Below are 27,940 nucleotides of genomic sequence, written 5' to 3'. Positions count from 1 at the left end.
TCGTCTACAGAACAGAGTAAAGCTAATTTAAGTTTGTGTAAAGAAAAGGCATATATAGGTCTAAAAATATAATTTTTTTCGTTTGGTAATTATTTATTTTTTTAAATGTAATGCTTTTTTCGTTTGGTAATTTATTTAATACAGGGAATTGTGCGGACATGTTTTTCAAAAGTAAACTAAGCAATCATTTTATAGAGTTGGGCTACATGTTAGTGTTTCAAAAAAGCACACTGAAGCGTTTCTCCTAGTATTGTGTATTTATTTTTAATTTTAAACAACTTTGTGCACAGAAATGATGTTTTTTGTATTTTGGTCTAATTCCGTGACTGCCGTCTATTATTTTGAATAGTGTGGAAAAGCAACTTTAATAAATAAACGGATGTCTACCGCGATTAAATTAATCACAAACAGTGTCCATTCATTTGTTCGCTGTGCGCTTGTCCATGTACATGATACGAGATATTTGTGTTGGCACTCCTGGAAGTGTCATCTTTGCAGTGATCGGATCTATATGCCGTTAAGATCAATCCGTAATAATGTACAATAAATTGGCTTTCAAGGATGTATACTGTCATTATGATTAACACAGGCTAACGACTGGGGCAAATTCTGTCATGTGACACTAGATTTTTGCGTTAATGCCAATTTTCTCGACAAAAAGTGTTTCCAAACCAGTTTTTCACGACATCTGATGTATCGACAGAGTTTATGCGCTAGAGTTAAATGGAAAAATATTATGTTGACACTTAAATTATATCAGTAAATTGCGTTTCCATCAGCTTTATTTTGATGCGCTAAAACTTTTTTCGCAAAAAATCCTTGGATGGAAATGTAGTTATTGCTGCACATGGAGGACTTTTTGATGGGAACTCTTTGAAGTAGTTTAAGAAGTTCTGAAAAAAAAAAATCAAATTGTAATAGTAATGTTTCGTGTTATTAATGTCCTGACTATACATTGTGATCAGTTGAATGCCACTTTGGTGAATAAAAGTACCAATTTCTTTCCATAAGATCAAAATCTGTACATTATTCCAAACTTTGGCCGCCAGTGTATATATAAAGTTGAAGTCAGAAGTTTACATGCACCTTAGCCAAATACATTTAAACACATTTTTTCCCAATTCCTGACATTTATTCATAGAAAGCATTCCCTGTCTTAGGTCAGTTAGGATCACTACTTTATTTTAAGAATGTGAAATGTCAGAATAATAGTAGAGAGAATTATTTATTTCAGCTTTTATTTCTTTCATCACATTCCCAGTGGATCAGAAGTTTACATACACTTTGTTAGTATTTGGGAGCATTTCCTTTAAATTGTTTAACTTGGATCAAACCTTTTGGGTAGCCTTCCACAAGCTTCTTACAATAAGTTGCTGGAATTTTTGCAGGCAGAACTGGTGTAACTAAGTCAGGTTTGTAGGCCTCCTTGTTCACACACGCTTTTTCAGTTCTGCCCACAAATTTTCTATCAGATTGAGGTCAGGGCTTTGTAATGGCCACTCCAATACCTTGACTTTGTTGTCTTTAAGCCATTTTGCCACAACTTTGGAGTTATGCTTGGGGTCATTGTCCATTTGGAAGACCCATTTGTGACCGAGCTTTAACTTCCTGGCTGATGTCTTGAGATGTTGCTTCAATATGTCCACATAATTTTCCTTCCTCATGATTCATCTATTCTGTGAAGAGCACCAGTCCCTCCTGCAGCAAAGCACCCCCACAACATGATGCTGCCACCCCCATGCTTCACGGTTGGGATGGTGTTCTTCGGCTTGCAAGCCTTTCTCCCCATGTGCACTTGCAAACTGTAGTCTGGCTTTTTTATGGCAGTTTTGGAGCAGTGGCTTCTTCCTTGCTGTGCAGCCTTTCAGTTTATGTCGATATAGGACTCGTTTTACTGTGGATATAAATACTTTTCTACCTGTTTCCTCCAGCATCTTCACAAGGTCCTTTGCTGTTGTTCTGGGATTGATTTGCACTTTTCGTGCCAAACTACATACATCTCTAGGAGACAGAATGTGTCGCCTTCCTGAGCGGTATGATGGCTGCGTGGTCCTCTGGTGTTTATACTTGATAACGTGGTACCTTCAGGCACTTGGAAATTGCTAGCAAGGATGAACCAGTCTTGTGAAGGTTTTTATTCTGAGGTCGTGGCTGATTTCTTTTGATTTTCCCATGATGTTAAGCAAAGAGGCACTGAGTTTGAAGGTAGGCCTTAAAATACATCCACAGGTACACCTACAATTGACTCCAATTAGCCTATCAGAAGCTAATTGGCTAACTGCCTAAAGGCTAGACATCATTTTATGGAATTTTCCAAGCTGCTTAAAGACACAGTTAACTTAGTGTATGTAAACTTCTGACCCACTGGAATTGTGATATAGTCAATTAAAAGTGAAAAAATCTGTCTGTAAACAATTGTTGGAAAAATGACTCTTATCATGCACAAAGATGATGTCCTAAACGACTGCCAAAACTATAGTTTGCTAATATGAAATCTGGTGAGTGGTTAAAAAATGAGTTTTAATGACTTCAACCTAAGTGTATGTAAACTTCTAACTTCAACTGTGTGTGTGTGTATATATATATATATATATATATATATATATATATATATATATATATTAGACACACACACACACACACACAGGCCATTTTATTAGGTACACCTGTTCATCTACTTATTCATGCAATTAGCTAATCAGCCAATTGTGTGGCAGCAGTGTAATGTATAAAAACCATGCAGATATGGGTCAGAAGCTTCAGTTAATGTTCACATCAACCATCAAAATGGGGAAAAAATGTGATCTCAGTGATTTAGACCGTGGCATGATTGTTGGTGCCAGATGGGCTGGTGCCAGATGATCTCCTGGGATTTTCACACACAACAGTCTCTAGAGTGTAAAGAAAATGGTGCGAAACACAAAAAACTTCCAATGAACTGCGGGTGAAAATGGCTTGTTAATGACAGGGGTCAGAGGAGAATGGCCAGACTGGTCCAAGCTGACAGGAAGGTGACAGTAACCCAAATAAACACGCATTACAATAGTGCTATGCAGAAAAACATTTCTGAACACACAACACGTTGAACATCGAGGCGGATGGGCTACAGCAGCAGAAGACCCTTCCGGGTAACACTACTGTCAGTTTAGAACAGGAAGCGGAGGCTGCAGTAGGCACAGGCTCACCAAAACTGGACAGTAGACGATTGGAAAACACCACCTGGTCTGACAAATCTGGATTTCTGTTGAGGTACACAAATGGTAGACCCACTGCAGCCTCAGTAGTCTGTTCTTGGCTGTCAGAAGTAGAACCCAACATGGTCTTCTGCTGTTGTAGCTCATCCGCCTCAAGATTCGACATGTTGTGCATTCTGAGATTATATTCTTCTGACCACAACTGTACAGAGCAGTTATCTGAGTTACTGTAGCCTTTCAGAATCAGAATCAGTATGAGCTTTATTGCCAAGTGTGCTCAAGCTCAAGTTTTTTTGGTGATAGAAGAAACAAGCAAGTGCGCACAGAACATTACAGTGAGACAGAATATAAAACAAGGTAAGAGTATAAATAGACATACAAAAAAATAGGACATATAACATAGAATGGCGTCTGTGTGCAAGTGGTAATATATGTGCAAGGTAGGGGTATGTACAGTTGCTGAATTAAATAGGAGTGAATTTACATATGTACTGTATGTGACATATTTATACATTATAACACTATGGGAGTCCTGAAAACAGTTTAATTGTTAATGACAAAAATGGCCTGAGGGTAAAAACCGTTCTTGTGCCTGGTTGTCCTGGTGCTGAGTGCTCTGTAGTGCCAGCCAGAGGGCAACAGTTCAAAAAGAGAGTAGGCAGGGTGTGTGTGGGGTCCAGAGTGATTCTACCTGCACGTTTCCTCACTCTGGAGATGTACAAGTCTTGGAGGGTGGGCAGGGGGGTACCAATAATCCTCTCAGCAATCCTAACTGTCCATTGTAGTTTCCCTCTGTCTGATTTGGTGGCTGAACCAAACCAGACAGATATAGATGTACACAGGACAGACTCAATGACAGCTGAGTAGAACAGAGTCAGCAGCTCCAGCGACTGGTTGAACTTCCTCAGCTGGCAAAGGAAGTACAACCTCTGCTGAGCCTTCTTCACAATGGAGTCTATGTGGGTGTCCCACTTCAGGTCCTGAGAGATGGTAGAGCCCTGGAACCTGAATGACTCCACTGCTGCCACAGTGCTGTTCAGGATGGTGATGGGGGGGATATGAAGGGGCATTACTCCTGAAGTCCACTACCATCTCTACTGTTTTGAGCGTGTTCAGCTCAAGGTTGTTGTGACCGCACCAGACAGCCAGCTGTTCAACCTCCCGTCTGTATGCAGACTTGTCACCGTCACGGATGAGGCCAATGACTGTGGTGTCGTCTGCAAACTTCAGGAGCTTGAAAGAGGGGTCCTTTGCAGTGCAGTCATTCTTGTACAGGGAAAAGAGCAGTGGAGAGAGAACGCATCCCTGAGCAGCACCAGTGCTAATAGTGAGGGTCGTGGATGTGAGTTTCCCCAGTCTCACTAGTTGCTGCCTTTCTGTCAGAAAGCTGTTGATCCACCGACAGATTGTGGTTTCTGTCAGCTCAAACTAGTCTGGTCATTCTCCTCTGACCTCTCACATCAACAAGGCGTTTTCGCCCACAGAACTGCCGCTCGCTGGACGTTTTGTATTTTCCGCACCATTCTCTTTACACTCTTGAGACTGTTGCGTGTGAAAATCCCCAGCCAATCAGCAGTTACAGAAATACTCAAACCGGACCGTCTTGCACCATCAATCATCCCACTGTCTAAATCACTGAGATCACATTTTTTCCCCATTCTGATGGTTGATGTGAACATTAACTGAAGCTCCTGACCCATATATGCATTATTTTATACATTACACTGCTGCCACACAATTGGTTGATTAGATAATCACAGAGTAGGTTTACAGGTGTACCTAATAAAGTGGACGGTGAGTGTATTCAACAAGAATGATTTTCCTACTCACTTCATCTGTTTGACAATGGTGCTCTTCCCTGATTCGCCGGCACCTGCAGAGAAAATAAATAAATTAGAAAGTCAAAATGCAGAGCAAGCAGTCAAATTAAACAAAGTAACTTTCAACAAAATACTTGTTACATAATAGACAGTTTCTGTGTTGTAAGTTTGGGTTTAAACAACTTAATGCAGCATGATTTTGACAATTTGTTGATTTATTGAATAACTGCTGATTATTTTCTTTGATAACGTAATTGCAAACAACTCTAATTAATAGAATTTATAATAAAATAGCAATGTACCGATAAAAAATTAGTGTTGATACCAGAATCCAGTACCTGCCGATACTGATAGCGATAGTTTGGTGGTTCTTTATTTTATTAATGCTCACTTGTTTAAAAATGTAATAATAATAATAACAACAACAACAACTTTATTCTCCATGTCTCGACAATACCAATGTTTGGCGGCTACATCAGTGCATCTCTATATTAAAATACCCATTTTGTGTGGGGCATCTGCATGCAATATTCTTTATGTAGGCTCTTTTATTGCCGTTTTATACATTAGTAAATCAAAACAGTGCCAACTTTATATTGGATTTACTCTTTGGGAGCATGAAAAAAAACATATTGAATAAAAAAATATACAGAAAGTGAGCAACAGTATATAATACATGTGACACGTTACAATGCTCAACAGCTGCAAATAAAATAAAAAAAATAAAAAAAACTTTAGTCACAAAAATTTAACAACAGGACTTGACCTAAATTTAATTAAATTCAAGCTGATTATTTACTCGATTAAGTGTGCAGCCCTACTAGATACTGAAAGGAAAGACAAGAAAGATTGTACTGTATATTTTTTTAAATGTGAACATCTGCTAAAAAAGTGAATTCTCACCATTTAGGAGTAAACTAACATTTAGATGACCTCAAAGGCAAAAGACATTGACTAAACTGAGTTTACTGAGTTTCAGGGACTGAATTCTGAAATGAGGGGTGATGGCCTTATGTGCCTCATATATATTCACGTCTATGATCTTGTCATGAATAAGGTCTCTCTGCCTGAAAGCAACCAGCAAAGGTGTTCTGAAATATTCTGCGTGCGATATATCATTTCTGAAGGGCCGAGGCAGTGTGTGTATCTGCTGAAGGCTCTGCCGCTCACTGTAGCTTTGCAAAAGCATCTGCTGTCAGAACTGGGCTTTTTGTTGATGTAACCTGGCCGTGGCTCTCTGCTAGTTTTTCCACTGTATGGAAGCCTGATGTTCTGAGATAGGGGGATATTTGGCAGCTTGTGTACACTCACAAGTTCACAGTTGTATATGGAAAAGGTCAGGGAACATAAACCAATGTTCTTGATTATTCCTGCACAAAGTAATGAACATTTTCTGTCGTAGTCCTAAAACACAGTTTAGTTCTCTTCAGTATCTTATGCTGAGAGAACAAAAAGTTACACTCAAGGGAGAGGAAATACATCAAATGATGTTAAAAGGCTTTAGGTGTAGTAAAAAAATAATTAAAAAAAGTTAAGAGTACAAAGATGTTATCAGATTATTATATATATATATATATATAAACAACAATACCCGGACTCCGTTATTATTATTCTTGGGGATTTTAAAAAAGCAAATCTCACACATGAACTGCCCAAATACACACAGCACATTACATGCCCAACCAGAGACAGAAATGTACTGGATCACTGCTACAAAACAATAAAGGATGCATATCGCTCTGTTCCTAGAGCAGCTTTGGGACTCTCTGATCACTGTCTGGTTCATCTTCTTCCAACCTACAGACAAAAATTAAAATCTGCTAAGCCTGTAGTAAGGACTGTAAAGTTATGGACCAACGAAGCAGAGCGGGAACTACAAGCCTGCATTGACTGCACTGATTGGAGTGTTTTTGAGGCTGCAGCCACAGACCTGGATGAGCTCACAGATACGGTTACATCATATATCAGTTTCTGTGAGGATATGTGCATTCCTACTAGGACTTATTTAACATTTAACAACGACAAACCATGGTTTACAGCGGAACTCAGGCAGCTTCGTCAGGCCAAAGAGGACGCTTACAGAGTTGGGGATAAAGTCTTGTACAATCAGGCCAAGAACACACTGAATAAGGGAATCAGAGTGGCTAAAAGAAGATACTCTGAGAAGCTGAAAAACAGGTTTTCAGCTAACAACCCTGCATCATTGTGGAGTGGCATGAAACAACTTACGAATTACAGGACTCCTACCCCCAACCCTGTGGTGGACCAACAACTGGCTGACGACCTGAATGTGTTCTACTGCAGATTTGACAGGCCCAATCTCACACCCCACACCCACTCTGACCTTCACTTCATACAAACTCCAACACCTCCTGCAACCCCCCTCCTCCCCCCTCCTGCTACTCAAACTGCACTTAAGATCTGTGAAGATGATGTGAGCCACGTCTTTCGAAAACAAAGGATAAGGAAAGCGCAGGGCCCAGATGGCGTTTCACCTGCATGTCTTTGATCCTGTGCTAACCAGCTGGCCCCCATCTTCACACAGATCTTCAATAGATCACTGGAGCAGTTGTAAGTCCCATGCTGCTTCAAACATTCCACTATCATCCCCATCCCAAAGAAACCAAAAATCACAGGACTTAATGACTACAGACCTGTCGCCCTGACGTCTGTGGTCATGAAGTCATTTGAGAGACTGGTGTTGGCCCACCTAAAGGACATCACTGGACCCTTTCTAGATCCCCTTCAATTTGCTTATTGAGCAAACAGGTCTGTGGATGATGCAGTCAACATGGGATTGCATCATATCCTGCAACATCTGGACAGACCAGGGACATATGCAAGGATCCTTTTTGTGGACTTCAGTTCGGCTTTCAACACCATCATCCCAGCTATTCTCCAGACTAAACTACACCAGCTCTCTGTTCCCATGTCTATCTGTCAGTGGATTACCAGCTTTCTGACAGACAGGCAGCAGCTTGTGAGACAGGGGAAATTCACCTCCAGCACATGTACAATCAGCACTGGTGCCCCCAGGGATGTGTGCTCTCCCCACTACTCTTCTCCCTCTACACCATCGACTGCATCGCCAAGGATCCCTCTGTCAAGCTCCTGAAGTTTGCAGATGACACCACTGTCATCGGCCTCATCCGAGATGACGATGAGTCTGCATACAGAAGGGAGGTTAAACAGCTGGCTGTCTGGCGCAGTCAAAACAACCTTGAGCTGAACACGCTCAAAACGGTGGAAATGACTGTGAACTTTAGGAGGAACCCCCCAACACTGTCCCCCCTCACCATTCTAAACAGCACTGTGGCAGCAGTGGACTAATTCAGGTTCCTGGGCACTACCATCTCACAGGACCTGAAGTGGGAGACCCACATTGACTCCATTGCGGAAAAGGCCCAGCAGAGGTTGTACTTCCTTCGCCAGTTGAGGAAGTTCAACCTGCCACAGGCGCTGCTGATACAGTTCTACTCAGCGGTCACTAAGTCTGTCCTCTGCACTTCAATAACTGTCTGGTTTGGTTCAGCTACGAAATCAGACATCAGAAGACTACAATGGACAGTTCGGACTGCTGAGAGGATTACTGGTTGCCCCTTGCCCCCCCTTCAAGGAACAAGCCTGGAAAACTCACTCTGGACCCCACTCAACCTGCTCACTCCCTTTTTGAACTGTTGCCTTCTGGCCAACGCTTCAGAGCTCTGAGCACCAGAACCGTCAGGCACAGGAACAGTTTTTTCCCCCAGGCTATCCATCTCATGAACAGTTTTAAACTGCACCTTTGAGCAATAATTAATGTGCAATACACAGCTTAGTCTTTTTATATTATCCAACACATTCTACCTCTTCTGCCATTACATTCTCTTGCACTGTACATAACCGAATTGTATTTAGATTTGCACTACGTATGTGTATGTATGTATGTATGTACGTATATATATTAATATATGTGTATGTGTATATATATGTGTATATGTCTGTATATGTGTATATGTATGTACATATGTATAAATGTATGTACGTATATACGTGTGTGTGTGTGTGTGTATATATATATATATATATATATATATATATATATATATATATATATATATAGTCTATTGTGTATTCTATATTTTTTTTTTCTTTTCAATATGTATCTACTTTTTATTCAATTTTAATAATTTGTTAAGTCTTGTTGCTGTTTTTGTATTGTTGTGAACTGGAAGCTCCTGTCACCAAGACAAATTCCTTTATGTCTAAGCATACTTGGCAATAAAGCTCATTCTGATTCTGACACACACACAACCAGTCAAAAGTTTTGAAACACTTACTCATTCTTTATTATAATTTGTATTTTTTTTTTTGTTTTTTTTTTTGAATAATTGTAAAGTCATCAAAACTATGGAAATAACATAAATGGAACTATGGGAATTATGTTGTGACTAAACAAAATCCAAAATAAATCAAAATATAGTTTGGCGCGAAAAGTGCAAATCAATCCCAGAACAACAGCAAAGAACCTTGTGAAGATGCTGGAGGAAACAGGTAGACAAGTATCTAAATCCACTGTAAAACGAGTAAAACTATATCGACATAACCTGAAAGGCTGCACATGTGTTATATTTTAGCATCTTCAAAGTAGTCACCCTTTGCCTAGAATTTGCAGACATGTACTCTTGACATTTTCTCAACCAACTTCTTGAGGTATCACCCTGGGATGCTTTTTAAACAGTATTGAAGGAGTTCCCATCTATGCTGGGCACTTATTCGCTTCTTTTCTTTATTATTTCTTTAAGTCATCACTTTAAAAAAAAAAAAAAAAAAAATTTATTACATTTTAGTTTTATAATGAAATAAATTAATATGGTGGCACAATTATATTTTTGTCTACAAAACTAATTTCAAACATTCAAGCATACACCTTCAGATAAAAAATTTTTTTAAGATCATGAGAAACATTTCAGTCAAGTGTTTCAAAACTTTTGACCAGTAGTGTGTTTATATACAGTTGTGCTCAAAAGTTTGCATACCCTGGCAGGAATTGTGAAATTTTGGCATTGATTTTGAAAATATGACTGATCATGCAAAAAAACTGTCTTTTAAGGATAGTGATCAATGAAGCCATTTATTATCACATAGTTGTATGGCTCCTTTTTAAATCATAACGATAACAGAAATCACCCAAATGGCCCTGATCAAAAGTTTACCCTTGAAACCCGTGCTCCTTGAAACAACCACACCGTCTTTTTCCAAAACAGCCTGTATTTCTCCTGAGGTTACCTGTGGGTTTTTCTTTGTATCCCGAACAATTCCTCTGGCAGTTGTGGCTGAAATCTTTCTTGGTCTACCTGACCTTGGCTTGGTATCAAGAGATCCCTGAATTTTCCACTTCTTAAGTGATTGAACAGTACTGACTGGCATTTTCAAGGCTTTGGATATCTTTTTATATCCTTTTCCATCTTTATAAAGTTCCATTACCTTGTTACGCTGGTCTTTTGACAGTTCTTTTCTGCTCCCCATGGCTCAGTATCTAGCCTGCTCAGTGCATCCACGTGAGAGCTAACAAACTCATTGACTATTTATACACAGACACTAATTGCAATTTTAAAAGCCACAGGTGTGGGAAATTAACCTTTAATTGCCATTTAAACCTTTGTGTGTTACCTTGTGTGTCTGTAACAAGGCCAAACATTCAAGGGTATGTAAACTTTTGATCAGGGCCATTTGGGTGATTTCTGTTACCATTATGATTTAAAAAGCAGCCAAACAACTATGTGATAATAAATGGCTTCATATGATCACTATCCTTAAATAAAAGACAGATTTTTTGCATGATCAGTCATACACTATATTGCCAAAAGTATTCGCTCACCCATCCAAATAATTGAATTCAGGTGTTCCAATCACTTCCATGCCCACAGGTGTATAAAATGAAGCACCTAGGCATGCAGACTGCTTCTACAAACATTTGTGAAAGAATGGGCCACTCTCAGGAGCTCAGTGAATTCCAGCGTGGTACTGTGATAGGATGCCACCTGTGCAACAAGTCCAGTCGTGAAATTTCCTCGCTACTAAATATTCCACAGTCAACTGTCAGTGGTATTATAACAAAGTGGAAGCGATTGGGAATGACAGCAACTCAGCCACGAAGTGGTAGGCCACGTAAAATGACAGAGCGGGGTCAGCGGATGCTGAGGCGCATAGTGCGCAGAGGTCGCCAACTTTCTGCAGAGTCAATCACTACAGACCTTCAAAGTTCATGTGGCCTTCAGATTAGCTCAAGAACAGTGCGTAGAGAGCTTCATGGAATGGGTTTCCATGGCCGAGCAGCTGCATCCAAGCCATACATCACCAAGTGCAATGCAAAGCGTCGGATGCAGTGGTGTAAAGCACGCCGCCACTGGACTCTAGAGCAGTGGAGACGCGTTCTCTGGAGTGACGAATCACGCTTCTCCATCTGGCAATCTGATGGACGAGTCTGGGTTTGGCGGTTGCCAGGAGAACGGTACTTGTCTGACTGCATTGTGCCAATTGTGAAGTTTGGTGGAGGGGGGATTATGGTGTGGGGTTGTTTTTCAGGAGCTGGGCTTGGCTCCTTAGTTCCAGTGAAAGGAAATCTGAATGCTTCAGCATACCAAGAGATTTTGGACAATTCCATGCTCCCAACTTTGTGGGAACAGTTTGGGGATGGCCCCTTCCTGTTCCAACATGACTGCGCACCAGTGCACAAAGCAAGGTCCATAAAGACATGGATGAGCGAGTTTGGTGTGGAAGAACTTGACTGGCCTGCACAAAGTCCTGACCTCAACCCGATAGAGCACCTTTGGGATGAATTAGAGCGAAGACTGCGAGCCAGGCCTTCTCGTCCAACATCAGTGTCTGACCTCACAAATGCGCTTCTGGAAGAATGGTCAAAAATTCCCATAAACACACTCCTAAACCTTGTGGAAAGCCTTCCCAGAAGAGTTGAAGCTGTTATAGCTGCAAAGGGTGGGTCGACGTCATATTAAACCCTATGGATTAAGAATGGGATGTCACTTAAGTTCATATGTGTCTAAAGGCAGATGAGCGAATACTTTTGGCAATATAGTGTATTTTCAAAATCAAATGTCAAAATTTCACAATTTCTGCCAGGGTATGCAAACTTTTGAGCACAAATGTATATATATTTTTTTCTCCCCAATTTGGAATGCCCAATTCCCAATGCGCTCTAAGTCATCACTGTGGCGTAGTGACTCACCTCAATCCGGGTGGCGGAGGACAAATCTTGGTTGCCTCCGTGTCTGAGACCATTAACCCGTGCATCTTATCACGTGGCTTGAGCGCGTTACCGCGGAGACATAGCGCATGTGGAGGCTTCACTCAATCACCAAGGCATCCATGCACAATTCACCACGCGCCCCACTGAGACCGAACCACATTATAGCGACCACGAGGAGGTTACCCCATGTGACTCTACCCTCCCTAGCAACCGGGCCAATTTGGTTGCTTAGGAGACCTGGCTGGAGTCCCTCAGCATGCCCTGGGATTCGAACTCGAAACTCCAGGGGTGGTAGTCAGCGTATTTACTCGCTGAGCTACCCAGGCGCCCCAGTTATCAGATTATATTGCTTGAAACAAACCTTCTCCAACACTAGATACAGAATAATGTTTTAAACATGTTTTATATGCATTGGAGTACATTATGTGGTGCTTGCAAAGGCAACGTTAGTGAATGAGACCCTTTGTACCATCTAAAATGTAAGTTGCCACCCTTTTTGACCAAATAATTTAAATTACTTATCCATGACCTTTCTAGGCATTTCTAAACTTCATTTTGACCAATTGGATAATGAATCATTTAGACTAATTTGTGAACTGTTTCAACTAATATATTGAAAAGAACAGAATCATAAGAATGATTCAATGACAAATTAGTAATCACAAGGGCTCTACAAAAGAGCAATTACTAGCACATTAATTATTTCAGAGCAGAGAACAACTAGAAAAATATACATTAACATAAAAAATGGATGACTTTTCTGATGAAAAGTTCTCGTAACCAAGTGTTGAATGCAGGAAAAATGGGCAGGAGTAAAGACATGAGCGACTTTGACAAGGGCCAAATAGTTATGACCAGACGACTGTGTCAGAGCATCTCTGAAACGGCAAGGCTTGTGGGGTGCTCCCAGTCAGCAGTGGCGAGTACCTACCGACAGTGGTCCGAAGAGGGACAAACCACAAACCGGCGACAGGGTGTTGGGCGCCCAAGGCTCATCGATGAGCAAGGGCTAAGATGACCCCTGTCATGACCCCTGTCTACCGTCGAAAGTGCCTACAACTGGACCTTGAAGCAGTGGAAGAAGGTCGCCTGGTCCGATGAGTCCCATTTTCTTTTACATAACATGTATGGCTGTGTGCGTGTGCGCCGTTTACCTGGGTAAGTGATGGCACCAGGATGCACTATGGGAAGACAACAACCCGCTGGAGGGAGTGTGATGCTCTGGGCAATGTTCTGCTGGGAAACCCTGGGTCCGGCCATTCATGTGGATGTCAATTTGACACGTGCCACCAACCTAAACATCGTTGCAGACCAGGTACACCCTTTCATGGCAATAAAATCTGAACATTTATCAGCTAGTGGCTAATCATAGACATTTTTATTCGCACACCGTGAGATCTGGTTGCAAATGCGAGATATTTACTTGTTTTATAAAGGGTTGCCACATAGAGTGAAAGATCGATCTTGGGATTTAAGAATCAATATCAATATCGTTCAAACTAAGATCACGATGACTAGGAAAATCTGTATTTTTACCCAGCCCTAGTAAACATTATAAATGTTAACATGATTTTAGTATAATAAAATCGCTTACTAAATCGCTAACCAACCTTATGTGTTATTTCCAATATTACCTGTAACTGTAATCCTGGTATTGGATATCATTTTACACAGATAAGATTAGCATGCAATTTTAACACTAAAATCATGTTAACATGTGTAATGTTTACATCTTGTGGTTATAAATTTCAAACTATGCACATTTTAGCGTTTATGGACTAGCCCTATTCACTTCCATAATAACAGCCTTACTGTAACAGCTTTTATTAATAAAAAAGGGGCGAGTCTAAATAATGTTTTGTGATAATCAACATTGTCACATATTGTTGAGCTGTGTAAATTTAGCTTAATATTCCCTGATATTTCCAGGTTTTCTATGACTGTGGAAAGCCTGTAAATCATAATTAAATCAAATTTAAATAAAATAAATAGATTTTCTTTAGGTTTTTAAAGTGTTTCATTTTTGCCCAAGTGTGAGCTATGTGACCAGTTGTCTTGTGTTTCATGTGGATTAATAATTTACTTTTATTAGTTACCTTTGACCTCCTACAGTATGACTGTACTTCAATATTGTCCACTGTACTTTGTACTAAGAAAAATACTGCCTTAGTAAAAGAGCAACAAAAATAGAGCACCTAAACATTTACCTCCCAGTACAGACACCCAAGAGACAACACAGGGTTCCATACCGTCCCCAGAGCTCTGCTATACCATAATAATACATACTAATGGCCACACGAGAGAGAGGCAATAATTGATCCTAAAGAGACCAAGAGAATAACAATAATTGTTTATTCACAATCCACGGCACGCAGAGAGTAAAACCGTGTAATTGGAGACAAAAGGGAGTGTTTTAATGCACACCGGACCTATAAATTAACACTAAATGTTTTTAAGCTTATTAATTTAGTGTGGCTTTGCGGAGCAGATGACAAATTGAGAATTAGCTCAGGTGGTCACAGACATGAAAAAATACATATTCAAAAGTGAATAACATCCAATTAAACAAGAACTTAAAATAGTTTATTAGTGCTTTATTAGGCCAGAAACGTAACTTTACACAAGTACACGTATGCAGATGCAAACGCTTGGCCAACGCTTTGCCAACACATGGTCCAATTGAACATGCTTAACATGCGTTCTTACAACTGTGAAAGTATTAAACCTCAGTACTCAAGGGGGCATTAGAGTTACCTTTAAAAGTTTGTGCCATTAAACTGAATGTGTTATTTTTCTGGTAAGCTGCTATAAATATATTGACTTTAACTTACTTGCTCAGCAATATTCTCTTCAAAATGTTGCTCAACCATGAGAAAACTTACCGCAGAAGTGGACAGTTCACACTCTCACCACACTTAGTGGCAACACTGAACTGGAACACTTTGAAAATGCATTAACTCATGAAATCGAGCTTCTGCCACTTGAAGCGTCTGTGTTCACATACTTGCGTAGAGTATGTTTCAACCCTAAGGCAAGCATCCCTATTCACTTTAGGGCATAACTTTAGGTTAGAGATAACTCAATCTTTTATAATGTATCATGGTATTTATATGGTAATAAAAAGTACTTCAAAGAATACCATAGTTCTACTATGGCTTATGTCCAAAAATGTGGCATTACAATGGTAGCATATTCATTGTAAAAGTATGGCACTGTTTTGTTAGTGCTGTGCGAGGTTATAAAAATGAAATAAGTGGAAAGATAAGCAAAAGAGAGAGAGAGGCAAAGAGACTGGTTGTAAGATTTCCTCTAGCCTAACAAAGAGCTCTATGTGAGTTTGGCTGGCAGAGCAGATAGGCTGCCTCTGTTTAGTATCATTTGAGCAAACATCAATGCATCTAAATGAGACCCTGACTGGCCTCATGGCAATTAGTAGGCTGAAGGGAACATGGTGTCCTCCTCATTCACAGAGAAAGAGAGAGAAGACAGACTGACAAAATTGTTTAAAACACATGCACGTGAAAAAAATAATCATGTAAAACAGGATTAAAAAATAAAAAACTAAAACTGGCAAATCTGGTATTTTCACTGAAACGGTTTGTTAAATAAGTATGATAACTAGAAATACTGCCATCAGAGTCGGGTCCGAGACCACACTAATATGCATACCATCTGACATAAGAATTCCGTAAACATTCAGCGCACAAATAAAAATCACGCTATGTCTTAGTGTGATTATTAAACCGCAAAGGCTGTGATTTAATAAGATAATATATAGTTTGCACGTGCTGCGCGTTTCAAATGTGAGCACTAATGAATGTGTGGAGCTGTTTTTTGCTCACGCCGGCTGCTCAAACTTTTTAGAGCACTTTGGCTAATACACTGAAAACCCCATAATGAGCATCACGCGCCTTGTTTGTAGCAGATGACAGCAAGCAAAGTGCTCATTCACTTTGTAGTGCGTAGCACATACAGACTACATATTTATGTAATTAAATAGCAGGCTTTTGAGGTTTATCACATTTGGTCACGTAGCGACCAGCTTTACTGAAAGTGAGAAGCTACCGTCAAAAACACAGAAACGAAAAGGGCTTCACTCCAAAATTAAAGCTTCTGCCAAAATAAAAGCTAAATGGAAAATGGAAAAAAGTACATCAGAGATATATAACTACAGTATAGTTAAATACACTGCCTGGCCAAAATTTTTTTTTTTGCATATTCTAAGATTTCATTGGACCACCTTTAGCTTTGATTAAGGCGCATATTTGTTGTGGCATTGTTTCGAGAAACTTATGCAACGTCACAACATTTATTTCCATCCAGAGTTGCATTCATTTTTGGCCAAGATCTTGTATTGATAACGGGAGTGTTGAACTACTAAAGTCAAGGCTTCTCCAGCACATCCCAAAGACTTTCAATGGGGTTAAGGTCAGGAATCTGTGGTGGCTAATTCATGAGTGAAAATGATTCCTCATGCTCCCTGAACCAATTTTTCACAATTTGAGCTCGATGAATCATGGCATTGTCCTGGAATATGCCCATGCCTTCAGGGAAGAAAAAAATCCATTGATAGGATAACCTAGTCATTCAGTACATTCAGGTAGTCAGCTGACTTCATTTTATTGGCGCATAACGTTGCTGAGCCTAGACCTGACCAGTTGAAGCAACCCCGGGTCATAACACTGCTTCCAGAGGCTTGTACAGTGGGCACTAAGCATGATGGGTGCATCAATTCATGTGCTTTCCTTCTTACCCTGACATGCACATCGCTTTGAAATAGGGTAAATCTAGACTCTTCAGACCACATGGCAAGTGGCAACAAGTGGCTTTCTTGTGGCCACACAGCTGTTTAGTCCCAATCCTATAAGTTCTCATTGTATTGTGTGTGGAAATGCTCTTACATTCACTATTAAACATAGCCGTGAGTTCTGCTGTCGATTTTTTACGATGTGACTTCAAGCATTTAGTGATGTTCGATCATGATCATGATTTTTCTGCTTTTTTCTTCCAATTTGGAATGCCCAATTCCCAATGTGCTTTTAAGTCCTGGTGGTCGCGTATGATTCGCCTCAGTCCGGGTGGCGGAGGACGAAACCCAGTTGCCTCCACGTCCGAGACCGTCAACCCGCGAATCTTATCACGTGGCTTGTTGAGCGCGTTGCCACGGAGACATAGCACGTGTGGAGGCTTCACGCCATCCACCGCGGCAACCACGCTAAACTCACCACGCGCCCCACCGAGACCGCCCCACATTATAGCGACCACAAGGAGGTTACCCCATGTGATTCTACCCTCCCTAGCAACTGGGCCAATTTGGTTGCTTAGGAGACCTGGCTGGAGTCACTCACGAACTAGCGAACTCCAGGGGTGGTAGCCAGTGTATTTTACCACTGAGCTACCCAGGCCCCCCCATTCAAGATTTTTTCTGACCACATTTCTTCTGCGAAGCTGACGGTTCGCCACTATCCATACAGGTTTTAATAATGCGTTGAACAGTTCTTAACCCAATTCCCGTGATTTCAGCAATCTCCTTTGCATGCAGGCCAATAATTCACCTCTTCTGAAACACAGTAACATCTTTTCCATGACCCCGGGATACGTCTTCCAACATGGTTGTTTAAGAAATGAGAAGATACACACTGCATCAGTTAGGGTTAAAAGAATTGTTGTAATAAGTGGGACAATGAGCCATTAGATGGTAATTTTCTCAATATAAACTCCTTACAGAATTCTGACGTAAACCGGAGGTGGAATTCAGCTGTTCTGGAGATTCTGTCATCTCTTTCTTCACACATTATAACAATTTAAACTCAAATCAATATTTAATGTCCATTTAACTGCTTATTTGGTAAGCAGCCATGTAATAAGTGGCATAATCTACAGTCAGCCGATCATTATCGCAAAATAAACCCCTCCAACACGTGTAAAGGTCCTGATCACCCTGTCGGGATGTACTGTGCAATAACAACCGGATGACTGTATATTTTGATCCTGGCACTGGACTGCACGTATGGCGACAAAGCAACAATTCAAAGCCAATTACAACAACAATTTTCAAACCCTGTGAAACCACATGGATGTTAATATATTGTAATGCGAGTCCCTCAAATACCCTCAAATTACGAATGGGTCTTGAACCCACTTTAGAACACTTGCAGAAAATCAAAGGAAATAAAAGAGTGACCCAAAGGAATGTAGCCATAGGAATGGATTTGAACCAACAGGGAAGGATGCCCAGCAAAACAAAACATCACCTGTTTGTTCTCCAGAACACTGCTGCACAATACATTTTTTTAACCAAGGTTGAATTTCAGTTGACTGTTTAAGTGAATAAAGAATTAAAAAGTGATATGCTGCAATTCATTAAAAAAAAAAAAAAAACAGAATCCTCTGACCTTTCTCTCCTTCAGACCAGAAGGAAAATTAGGCTAATTCCTATTAGGATGTATAGACTAGATGAGTAATTGCCTTTCATGTTGGCTTCCTACAAAACATCAGCTTTCAGGCAGGTGTATATAGAAGTAGAATGGCTATTGCTTAGGTCAGAACTAATGGCCTCGTTTGATCTCTGCTAGCCCGAGTAATTTAAGCTAGATTAATCTCTCTGCTTTATGTTGTCAGTTTGAACTTTACGTAAATTATAAATCAATGGACACCAAAGGGGTTTTCAAAGGCAGATGCACAACATATTATGTAATAAAAAAAATTAAAAAAAAGGAAATCTAATAACTGCTTTTCTTGCAATTAATTTAAATGTGAATGTGTAAAGCCTTTAGTATTGACTGCAAACATAAGTGTGGCGTGAACAATTTTGAAATGTTACAAAAACTAAATATCCCAGTTTAAGGCCATGTCCAAACTAACATTTTCGACTCTCATCAACACTAGAACAGCGTTTTTCTTCACCGCAAATAGAGCATTTCAAAAACACTCCATTACCGTATACTTTGGAAAACGATGACATTAGGAAACTGAAAACAAAACTGAAACCGATTATCGTAGATGTGGCCTAATATGCAGAGAGAACTATAAGATCCTGGCACTTGTGGGCGGCTGTGGCTCAGGTGATAGAGCTACTCGCAGGGTTGGCGGTTCGATTCCTGGCCCACATGACTCCACATGCCAAAGTGTCCTTGGGCAAGACACTGAACCCCAAGTTGCTCCCAATGGCAGGCTAGTGCCTTGCATGGCAGCTCTGCCATCATTGGTGTGTGAGTGAATGGGTGAATGAGTCACAGTGTAAAGCGCTTTGAAAACCACTAAGGTTAAAAAAGTGCTATATAAGTGCAGACCATTTACCATAAGTGAGCCATTTGTAGGTTAATTTCACTGAAAAGTGTAGGTAGTCAAATCCCTAAAAAGACCCTTTCACAACTGAAGTGGACAGTGGTGATTTCTCAGGGCCAGCAAAGCCTTCTCTGCTGGCGTAACATGCCTCATAAATAAATATTCATTGACCTTTTTCCCCTGTGTATTTTCAATCACTTTCCACTCCTAATTCATCTACAAACAAATAGCAATAAAAGTTTACCCACTCAGAATTTATTCTTCGATGCTTACAGCGAAGTGTGACAACTATTTCACAAATTGCATGCCTGAAGCCATGCTCCTTAGCCGAAGCAGTGCGTGAGATTGAGCTCCACCCCGTCAGGCCTTCAGAATTTCCACAGAATCCCTCAACAGTGCAAATGAATAGGCATCTAAAGTCAGATTGTCAGATTCATCAGCCATTCAAATTGATTTATTTGTTCTTGGTGGGTGTGGTCTTTAGGATATGTCCCAGTCCAGGCCTTCTAGTTGGCCTTGAGTGACGGAATCACACTTTGAAGTGATGTACGTATTTTGAAAGCGAAGAGCATGAGATCTTGCTGACGAGTCGGCTGTCATCACTGCTGGTATTGCCGTTGAGAAAGAGATCCTTATGGATTTAAAAACCTGAGATGTTCTGCATGATCATGCGATTGATTAGAGGAGGACTGATTTTCACTTCAAGTAAATTGGTAAGTGTTTTTTGCATTGTTATAGCAACATCAGGAGTTTTCTAAGTGTAAATTAGGCTGCTGGAGCATTCAGTGTCGGATCAAGTTTTGAAAAGTAACCGTGTACCCTGACGAAACAAAATTTATTGCAAGTAAAATTTAAAATCGCAAATATTATTAGAGATTTTTCTTGGTATTAGTATGTTGACTGCCACGTAATGTATGATAGGCATACGGTGTCTTATTCATTGTGAAACTGTGTTTTCTTAATGGCATAAATCGCACTGAAGGCCTAGACTTAAAATGCATGGGCTGCGGCTGGAAGTGGACCAAAGTAGAAATACTTTCAATGACATTTTAAATATTTAATATATTAAATATTTAGTATTGTATTCTTCAAGTCATTCTACCCTGTGAAATATTTGTTTACAAAGCCTTAAAAAGAAAATCATAAATTTTATGTTTTTCCATTTTTAATGTGAACAAATGGCTTTATGACTAGGAATGTGCAAAACTACCAGTTTTTAATAATCGACTAGTCAGTTTGTTGTTTGAATGACTAGTTGACTATTTGGCGTTAAGGATAATAATGTATAATTAGGTTCCGTTATATTCACGTGACCCTGACACGTTTCAGAGGGAAAAACGGAGACAAGGTGTAGCACTTCAACATGGTTACAGATAACAGAAATTCAACAAATAATTAGGATAAATAACTATAACATCTTTTTTTACAAAACTGTCAAAGAAATAAAGGCTCCAATAAAGAGCGGCACAAAACCGCCAATGCGCATCCTGAACACATAATGATGTGCTTCTGTAGGCCTGTCGCGATTATTAAATAACCTTTATAAATAAGATTACTGGGCATTCAAATACCAATCACATTTTAATGCCCAAATAAGGGGATTTTAAGTGAATATACTTTATAAATGGCAAGAACGGTGTGTTTGTGTGTCAATCAGTTGGAGTCTGAGCATCACTGAGCCACACTGCAGAGGTCAACCATCTCCTGTCCTAAAGAGCATGTGAAGCGTTACTTTTCATGCCAAACTCCCGCAAAAATATAAACGAACAAGTATAAACTTTGATACTGAATGCAAAGTGCTCCAGCTCCACTTTAAACGATCGTGTAATGGCAAATATTTATATTTATTTATTTATATATATATATATATATATATATATATATATATATATATATATATATATATATATATATTATATATTATATATAAAATAAATAAATATTATATATGTAAATAAATATAAATATCAATATTATATTATATTTATATATTGTTTTTTTATAAAAAACTGTTTGAGTTCAAAAAACAAGTGTAAATGTAAAATTGACCAAAACTAAAGTTGACCAAAAAGAGAGACATATTTAAAACATAATTTTTCATGTCATTCATGTTTTTAAAGCCTTAAATGGAAATCATTTTATTTTTCGATTTATATATTTGAAGTTAAATACGTAAAAATGATTTCATACGGTGTGTGAAACACACATGCCGAAGAAAAGCACACCTTAAAAAATATGACCGTTTATATGAGACAATTAATCATCACAGCCCTAAAACAGACAATTAATCATCATAATCGCAATTAATTGTTTGACAATTAATCCTCAGCCAAATTTCAGAATCGTGACAGCCCTACTTCAGTGTATCCGGAGTACTTCAGGGTGATCCTCGCTGCACATTCAAAAGTGCAGAACTGTAAGATAATACTACAAGTACACATCTAGTTCACAACATCAGACAGTTTAAACCTTTTTAACTGCAACGATTTATTTCAGCAGTGTCAGACAGAATCTGCAAAAGACTTTAATCTCTCCACAACACCTCACAAATACAGGAAACGTCACTCACAGCAGAGGATTTAACATCTGACAGAGATAGTCTTGAAATGTCTTGTTGATGCGGCAATTTGCTGTAACAACAGCGCATAAAAAGACTCAACCTAAAGCAATAAAGAGACGAAACTTCTTGCAGAGGGTTTTACTGTTATTCACTGTTTAGCACAGCAAGCTATCATCACGCCAAAATGCTCTCCAAGAAGTTGCATCTCTTTATTAATTTGAGAATTGCATCTCTCATTAAAACCACCACAACTAAAAATATTAATGTTAGTAGTCGACCCCATTAATCGACTAGTCAGTTGTTAGATGACTTGTCGATTAGTCGACCACCCCAGCAGCCCAGCAAATTCACTTCAAAATTTAAAACAGACATTTTTTAAAACAGAAAATTTTCTTTTGACAGTGTTGTTTGCAGATTCTGGGACTGACTCAAGAGGGAACTTCCACTTCTGTTAATTGCCAAAGAGAGCACACTTAAAAAGTCTTTCTAAGTGTAAGTGTTGTTGCTAATAGGGGAAGTTCAGGTGTCCCAGTAGATCAGGACTGTAATGATGTCTGCAGGGCCAGAGAGGAGCCGGTACTTTTCATCAGAGAAATTAAATCAAGCCTGCAGGGGAAGATTAATTACAACTTCTGCTCTTGCTTTCTATGAGACTTTATTTTTCCTGTGTAACTCCCTCGTTGTTTTTTCTCTTATTTTTATTTTTTTAGTCTAGCATCAAGTCTCGTTCTCTTGGGCCCTGGCATTCCCTCTTTCCTCTCATGAAAACGCAGTAGGACTCTAGCAGACACAGAACTTCACCTGTCTCCTGGATTTTATAGGGGCAATCAGACATACAGCCTTTTCCTTAAATTCAATACCATTTTTCTTAGCTTATTTTCTGTTATTTTGTCTAGGATGTATATTTTGTATAACAACATACATGCAAATACCAATAAAATACTGGAACCCAATAGAAATTGACTGCTTACAAAGATATTTTTTCACATTAGAGATGCACCAATAAATCTTCCAAACATCGGCACTGGCCAATAAAAGCATTTCTTTAATTATTTCTTGTCAAAAGGGGCCGGAAAAACAGTCATGCTTGAGCCACAGAGGAGGCTATTCAGAATTCAGTTAATGTGAGTTAGTAATGTGCTTTTTGTTTTAGTACTTTGTTTATAACTGAGACCAGTTATTCTATAGTCATTATTTTAATTTATTTTAAAGATGTGTAATTGTTTATCAGTGATTTCAAACAAGGTAGCAGAAAAATAGCAGAACCACCAAACTATCAGTATCGGCAGATGTTGTTATTAAAAAAAAAAAAAAAAATCAGATATCAGTATTGGCTAGAGCTGGGCAATTTAATCGGGATTTTTTTTATTTTTTATCAATAATAAACAAGTAATTTTCAATATTTAGTCATGTTCTACATCTAGACACACAGATCAGGTACATTTCACTAAAAATGCAAAAGAATTCAGCAAAGTTATACACTCAACTAGCTAACTGAATCATAGTCATGAAATCAGCCTGTTAGGAAGTATTAGCAGGCTAGCAGCTTCATAATAAGGCTTGGTAGCCGCAAGCTAGCTATCCGGCTAATATGATATCATGTACCAAACAAGACAGCACTGACCATGCAAACAGCTATCTACTGAACACAACAGCAAATCCGACAGCAACACCATTGCTGTTTATTGGCATTTGGCAGTAGAGGTAGACCATAATATCGGTTTTACAGATTAATCAAGGCCGATAGTTGCTTTTTGGAACAACTGTTATCGGCAAAAATCTATGTCGATAGTTTTTTCATCATTTCAAAATAAGAGTCCCTGTTGTGTTTTAGGCTTGTTTATATTTAGTCTCACGTTATGCAACAAATCTTCATTTTCTCTGGTTATTACTGGGGTTTTGGTTGAATCTGGATCTGGGATTTTATTTATTTTGGACTCTCTCTTTGCCCAGCATAGTAAAGTAAGTTTTTTTGGTAAATCGATTTTAAAAACTATCCACCAATTAATCTGTTGTCGGCCTTTCCCGACACCTTAGGTATCTGTATCAGTAAAAATCCACTATCGGTTGACCTCTAGTTGGCAGTCCAACTTATGGTGCATTACCGCCACCTACTGAGCTGGAGTATGGAGCATCTCAAAGTCTTTCAGTGGAGTCAAACTTCAGCTGAAGATGATGACACTGACGATATTTCATCGCACACACCTTATGTAGGATTAAATTCTAAACTGAGTTTACTTTAAAGGTAGCTTACCCTTTGGGGTTTACTTGTAAGCAAACCAGCTGTTTACATTCATTCTTGAGGTCTAACAAACATGTTGAATACATGTCCTCCACCATTAATGGAATGAAATGTATATAGTGATAAATACAAATAAAAAAAAATGTTGTGATAATATTTTTGGCCATATCGCCCAGCCCTAGAATCGGCACACAAATTTTGTATCTGTGCACGACTAATTTACATTGTCTCTGAAAATAGTAAACATTGACTTGGTTTCAAAAGACCCTTCAGATAACACTCTCAAAGGTAAATTACATGGAAAAGTGTCATAAACACACAATTAACATCTTTCTAGAATTAAATACAGTGCCATACTGTATGCCTTACAATTGGTGCTATATGAATGCCAAGACATGCACTGAAATACAGGAGGCAGTTTTTTTTGTGGAGCCACAATTCATGTGTTTTCTGCCTTCATGCAATGCACATCAGATTTCTGCTCTGAGAGTGATTGCAACACAACACAGATATTCCCAAGATTCAACCAAATTTAGAAGTTTATGCAAAAGTGATTTGTGCTCCCATGACACATTTCAATTACTCTTAGAGGAGAATCCTTCAAAACAACCAGCATAAACTACTCGTCAGCACTTGTGATTAAGAAGGAATTCTAAAATCATCATATTTGGAAGTGATCAAGTGCATTTCTGAGAATATTTCTGAACCTTCACCAGTAAAAAGCAGTGAAGCAAATTAGCAAATTCTATCAAATGGTCCAGTTGAAAATGTTTTGCTTTTTTAACTTATATGGGTATGAAATAATAGCTTCTGGTTTTTAGTATTTCCTTCTTGCATTAAACATTTTGAATCTATTTGGCAACAATAGCTGTTTGGTGGAAATGGCGGTTCCTCTGAAGGGTCTTAAACTGTTTTAGAGCAAATAAATACATATAGAGATTAGAATATTGTCAAAAGGATTACAAATATTGAAATAATTCTTTAGATATACCATCCAGCCCTGTACCATACCACTTTACTTAAATTGTACTGTAATCTAGTACTTCATGGTAGCATCCAAAAACATGGTATATTTTAATGGTAATGCCATGGTATGGCTTTTTTTTTTGTAAGGGTTGGTATTATATTTTCTTCAGTTTAAACTCATTAAACAAGAGTGAACAGACTTATGTAATTATTCCTCTACAATCTCGACACAGCAGGATACTTCCTATACATGTTTAAAGAAAATCTTCTAAGTGCTTTCCCTGCGTTACTCTACAGTGAATGGAGTAAATGTGAGTGTGTTTCTCACGATGCTGTGAGGCATTTATAATACCACCAGCAATCTAAAGATCAGAGACTGCACTCCATTTTCTACAACAAAAACACGTACATCTCTTGATTGCTGATGACTAACAGTTGTTGCGTCTTCATTCAATGGCACACTCCCTCTTTGTGTGCCTGATTCATACAGACAGCTCCCAACTGCCTCATGTCCCTTTGGTTACTGCGGAGGCAGTGAACATCACTTGCCAGACTACAGTCGGAAGACCTTAAGCGGTGTAGAAGAGAAGGATATCCACTAGGTTCCACTAAGCACCAATTTAGAAAGTTTGGCATAATTGTTATGTTCAAGAACTGATATGATGATCAGTATAACATATCTCTTTTATATACTGTTTTGTCTGTTGGTCAAAAACAACAGTATTTACAATAAAGCACCAAATCTAGAATTTTACATGCTTCAAGTGAAGTCAGGCATAAAACAAATGTATAATATATAACAGAAAATATATATAACTGTCAATACTTCGGTAATCGGGCATAGAAAAAGAATCTGCATGAATCTAACAAAAACATGTCAAGGTCACTTTTTTTTTAAATCAAAAGAAAAAAAAAATATGAAATTTTATTTTGCATAGCAAATAAAGCCAATTGTAGGACCATTAACATTGTTTGCATTGTGTGGTTATTCTCATTAACTCTACCCCCCAACAAAACAATCAAAAACAGTACAAATGTATTAAATTACTGTTATCTAATCATTTAGATCTCAAATTATCATAAATGAAAAGCAGAAAAACTTGGCAACTTAAATTATATAAATTATATTACAGTAACTTCAGCACATTTTTAATGTTTTTTTATTTTCACATATTATTAAATAAATTATAATGTAAATTGCTAAGAATTTATACATCATTGTAGTATTTGTTTTTCTACTTTTAATTTATGCTGATGAGTAAATAAAAATTATGACATTAATTTCAATAAATGTTTACTGTTTTTATTTAGTTTATATATTATTAAATAAATAATATATAATGTAAATTGCTAAGTATTTAAATATCATGGTAGTTTTTGTTGTACTGCTTTTAATTAATACTGTTATGAATAAAAATCATTGCATTACAGTAGTTTCAGTAAATTTGTACTGTTTTTATTTGTTTATACAGTATATTATAAATATCATACAAAATAATATAAATTGCAAAGTATCCAAACATCATGATAGTATTTGTTGTACTGCTTTTAATTACTGCAAGCTGATATGAGTAAAAATAAATATTTTATTACAATAATTTTAGTGAAGTTTTACTGTTTTTATTTGTTTTACTGGGGAGTGGGGTTGCTTAATTGTCACATAAATAATGTCATTTTAAAAATGGCCTTAATAGTCCTTTTTCTTTAAGCAAAATATGTTTCGTTATTTGTTTCTTTTGACCTTGTGGTCAAATATGACCAGAACATGTGACAAGTTTCATGAGATGTCCTGTTTGAATTTGACAAAATATAACAATATCACCTGTTTCCGATATAGGCCAATAATGGCTGATGGCCAATGGCAATAACTGAAAAAAAGATATATATTAATATTAACACCGATTTGGTAACCGATCTGGTATTGTGCAATCCTAACTGTAAAATCAAGTACCTTTATTCAAAATAACACTTGTTAACAATGATGCTAGAACTTTTATCTGCACTATACTGTACTCCCTGACTGTACAATGCATACTGCTTTGTTTTGCAATACACATCCTCAATGGCTGCTGGTGTCTTTCCTGGTAGCGCAGTGTTTAGTGGCTAAATTCATCCATGTTACAGCCCAAAGCACAGGCCATGATAAAACACGACCGGCAGCAATTACATTCAGCGTCAATTTTCCACCATAAAAATCCCTAATTTCTACAGATCCCCTTCTCTATCTGAAAGGAACTATGTGCAGTGCCCGGTAGACTATTCTCGTCATTCAAACGCACTCAAGTTGTGCCAGCGGGTACAGTGTGTGGGATGAATCCTGGAGTGGAACAAATGAAAGACAGCAGAAAAGTGGGTCAACAGCCCGGAGCAGCTCAGCATTTCTGCATGCTGCACTGCAGTGTGTGCCAACACATCAACTCCATCCTTCACATGCCGCTCTAGAATCCAGACTGCATCCTCACTCATCGCCAGTGAAACAGCAACTTAACACCACAATTGAGTTTGATTTGAGCTGAGATATACTGAGATATTAAGACAGCGATTTGAAGGTATAATGTGTAAAATCATAGTGGATTTCATTTATATCCGCAGCAGTCAGGCTCAATAATTCACACTCGTATG

At 38.6% G+C, this 27,940-nt stretch overlaps 1 protein-coding gene across 2 annotated transcripts in view; it reads right to left on the bottom strand.

Annotated features, from left to right (window-relative positions):
* Positions 1–27,940, bottom strand: part of LOC127446297 (guanine nucleotide-binding protein G(i) subunit alpha-2-like) — a 108,077-nt gene that overhangs the window by 30,296 nt on the left and 49,841 nt on the right. For both annotated transcript variants that reach the window (XM_051707103.1, XM_051707104.1), the window contains exon 2: positions 5,025–5,067. In XM_051707103.1, coding sequence (XP_051563063.1) covers positions 5,025–5,067 — 43 coding nt within the window. The remainder of the gene's footprint in view (positions 1–5,024; positions 5,068–27,940) is intronic.

This window comes from Myxocyprinus asiaticus, chromosome 9 (genome assembly GCF_019703515.2).
Source record: "Myxocyprinus asiaticus isolate MX2 ecotype Aquarium Trade chromosome 9, UBuf_Myxa_2, whole genome shotgun sequence".
NCBI lineage: Eukaryota > Metazoa > Chordata > Actinopteri > Cypriniformes > Catostomidae > Myxocyprinus > Myxocyprinus asiaticus.
Note: the sequence above shows the minus strand (reverse complement) of the source record. Positions and strands in the feature narration are given on the sequence as shown.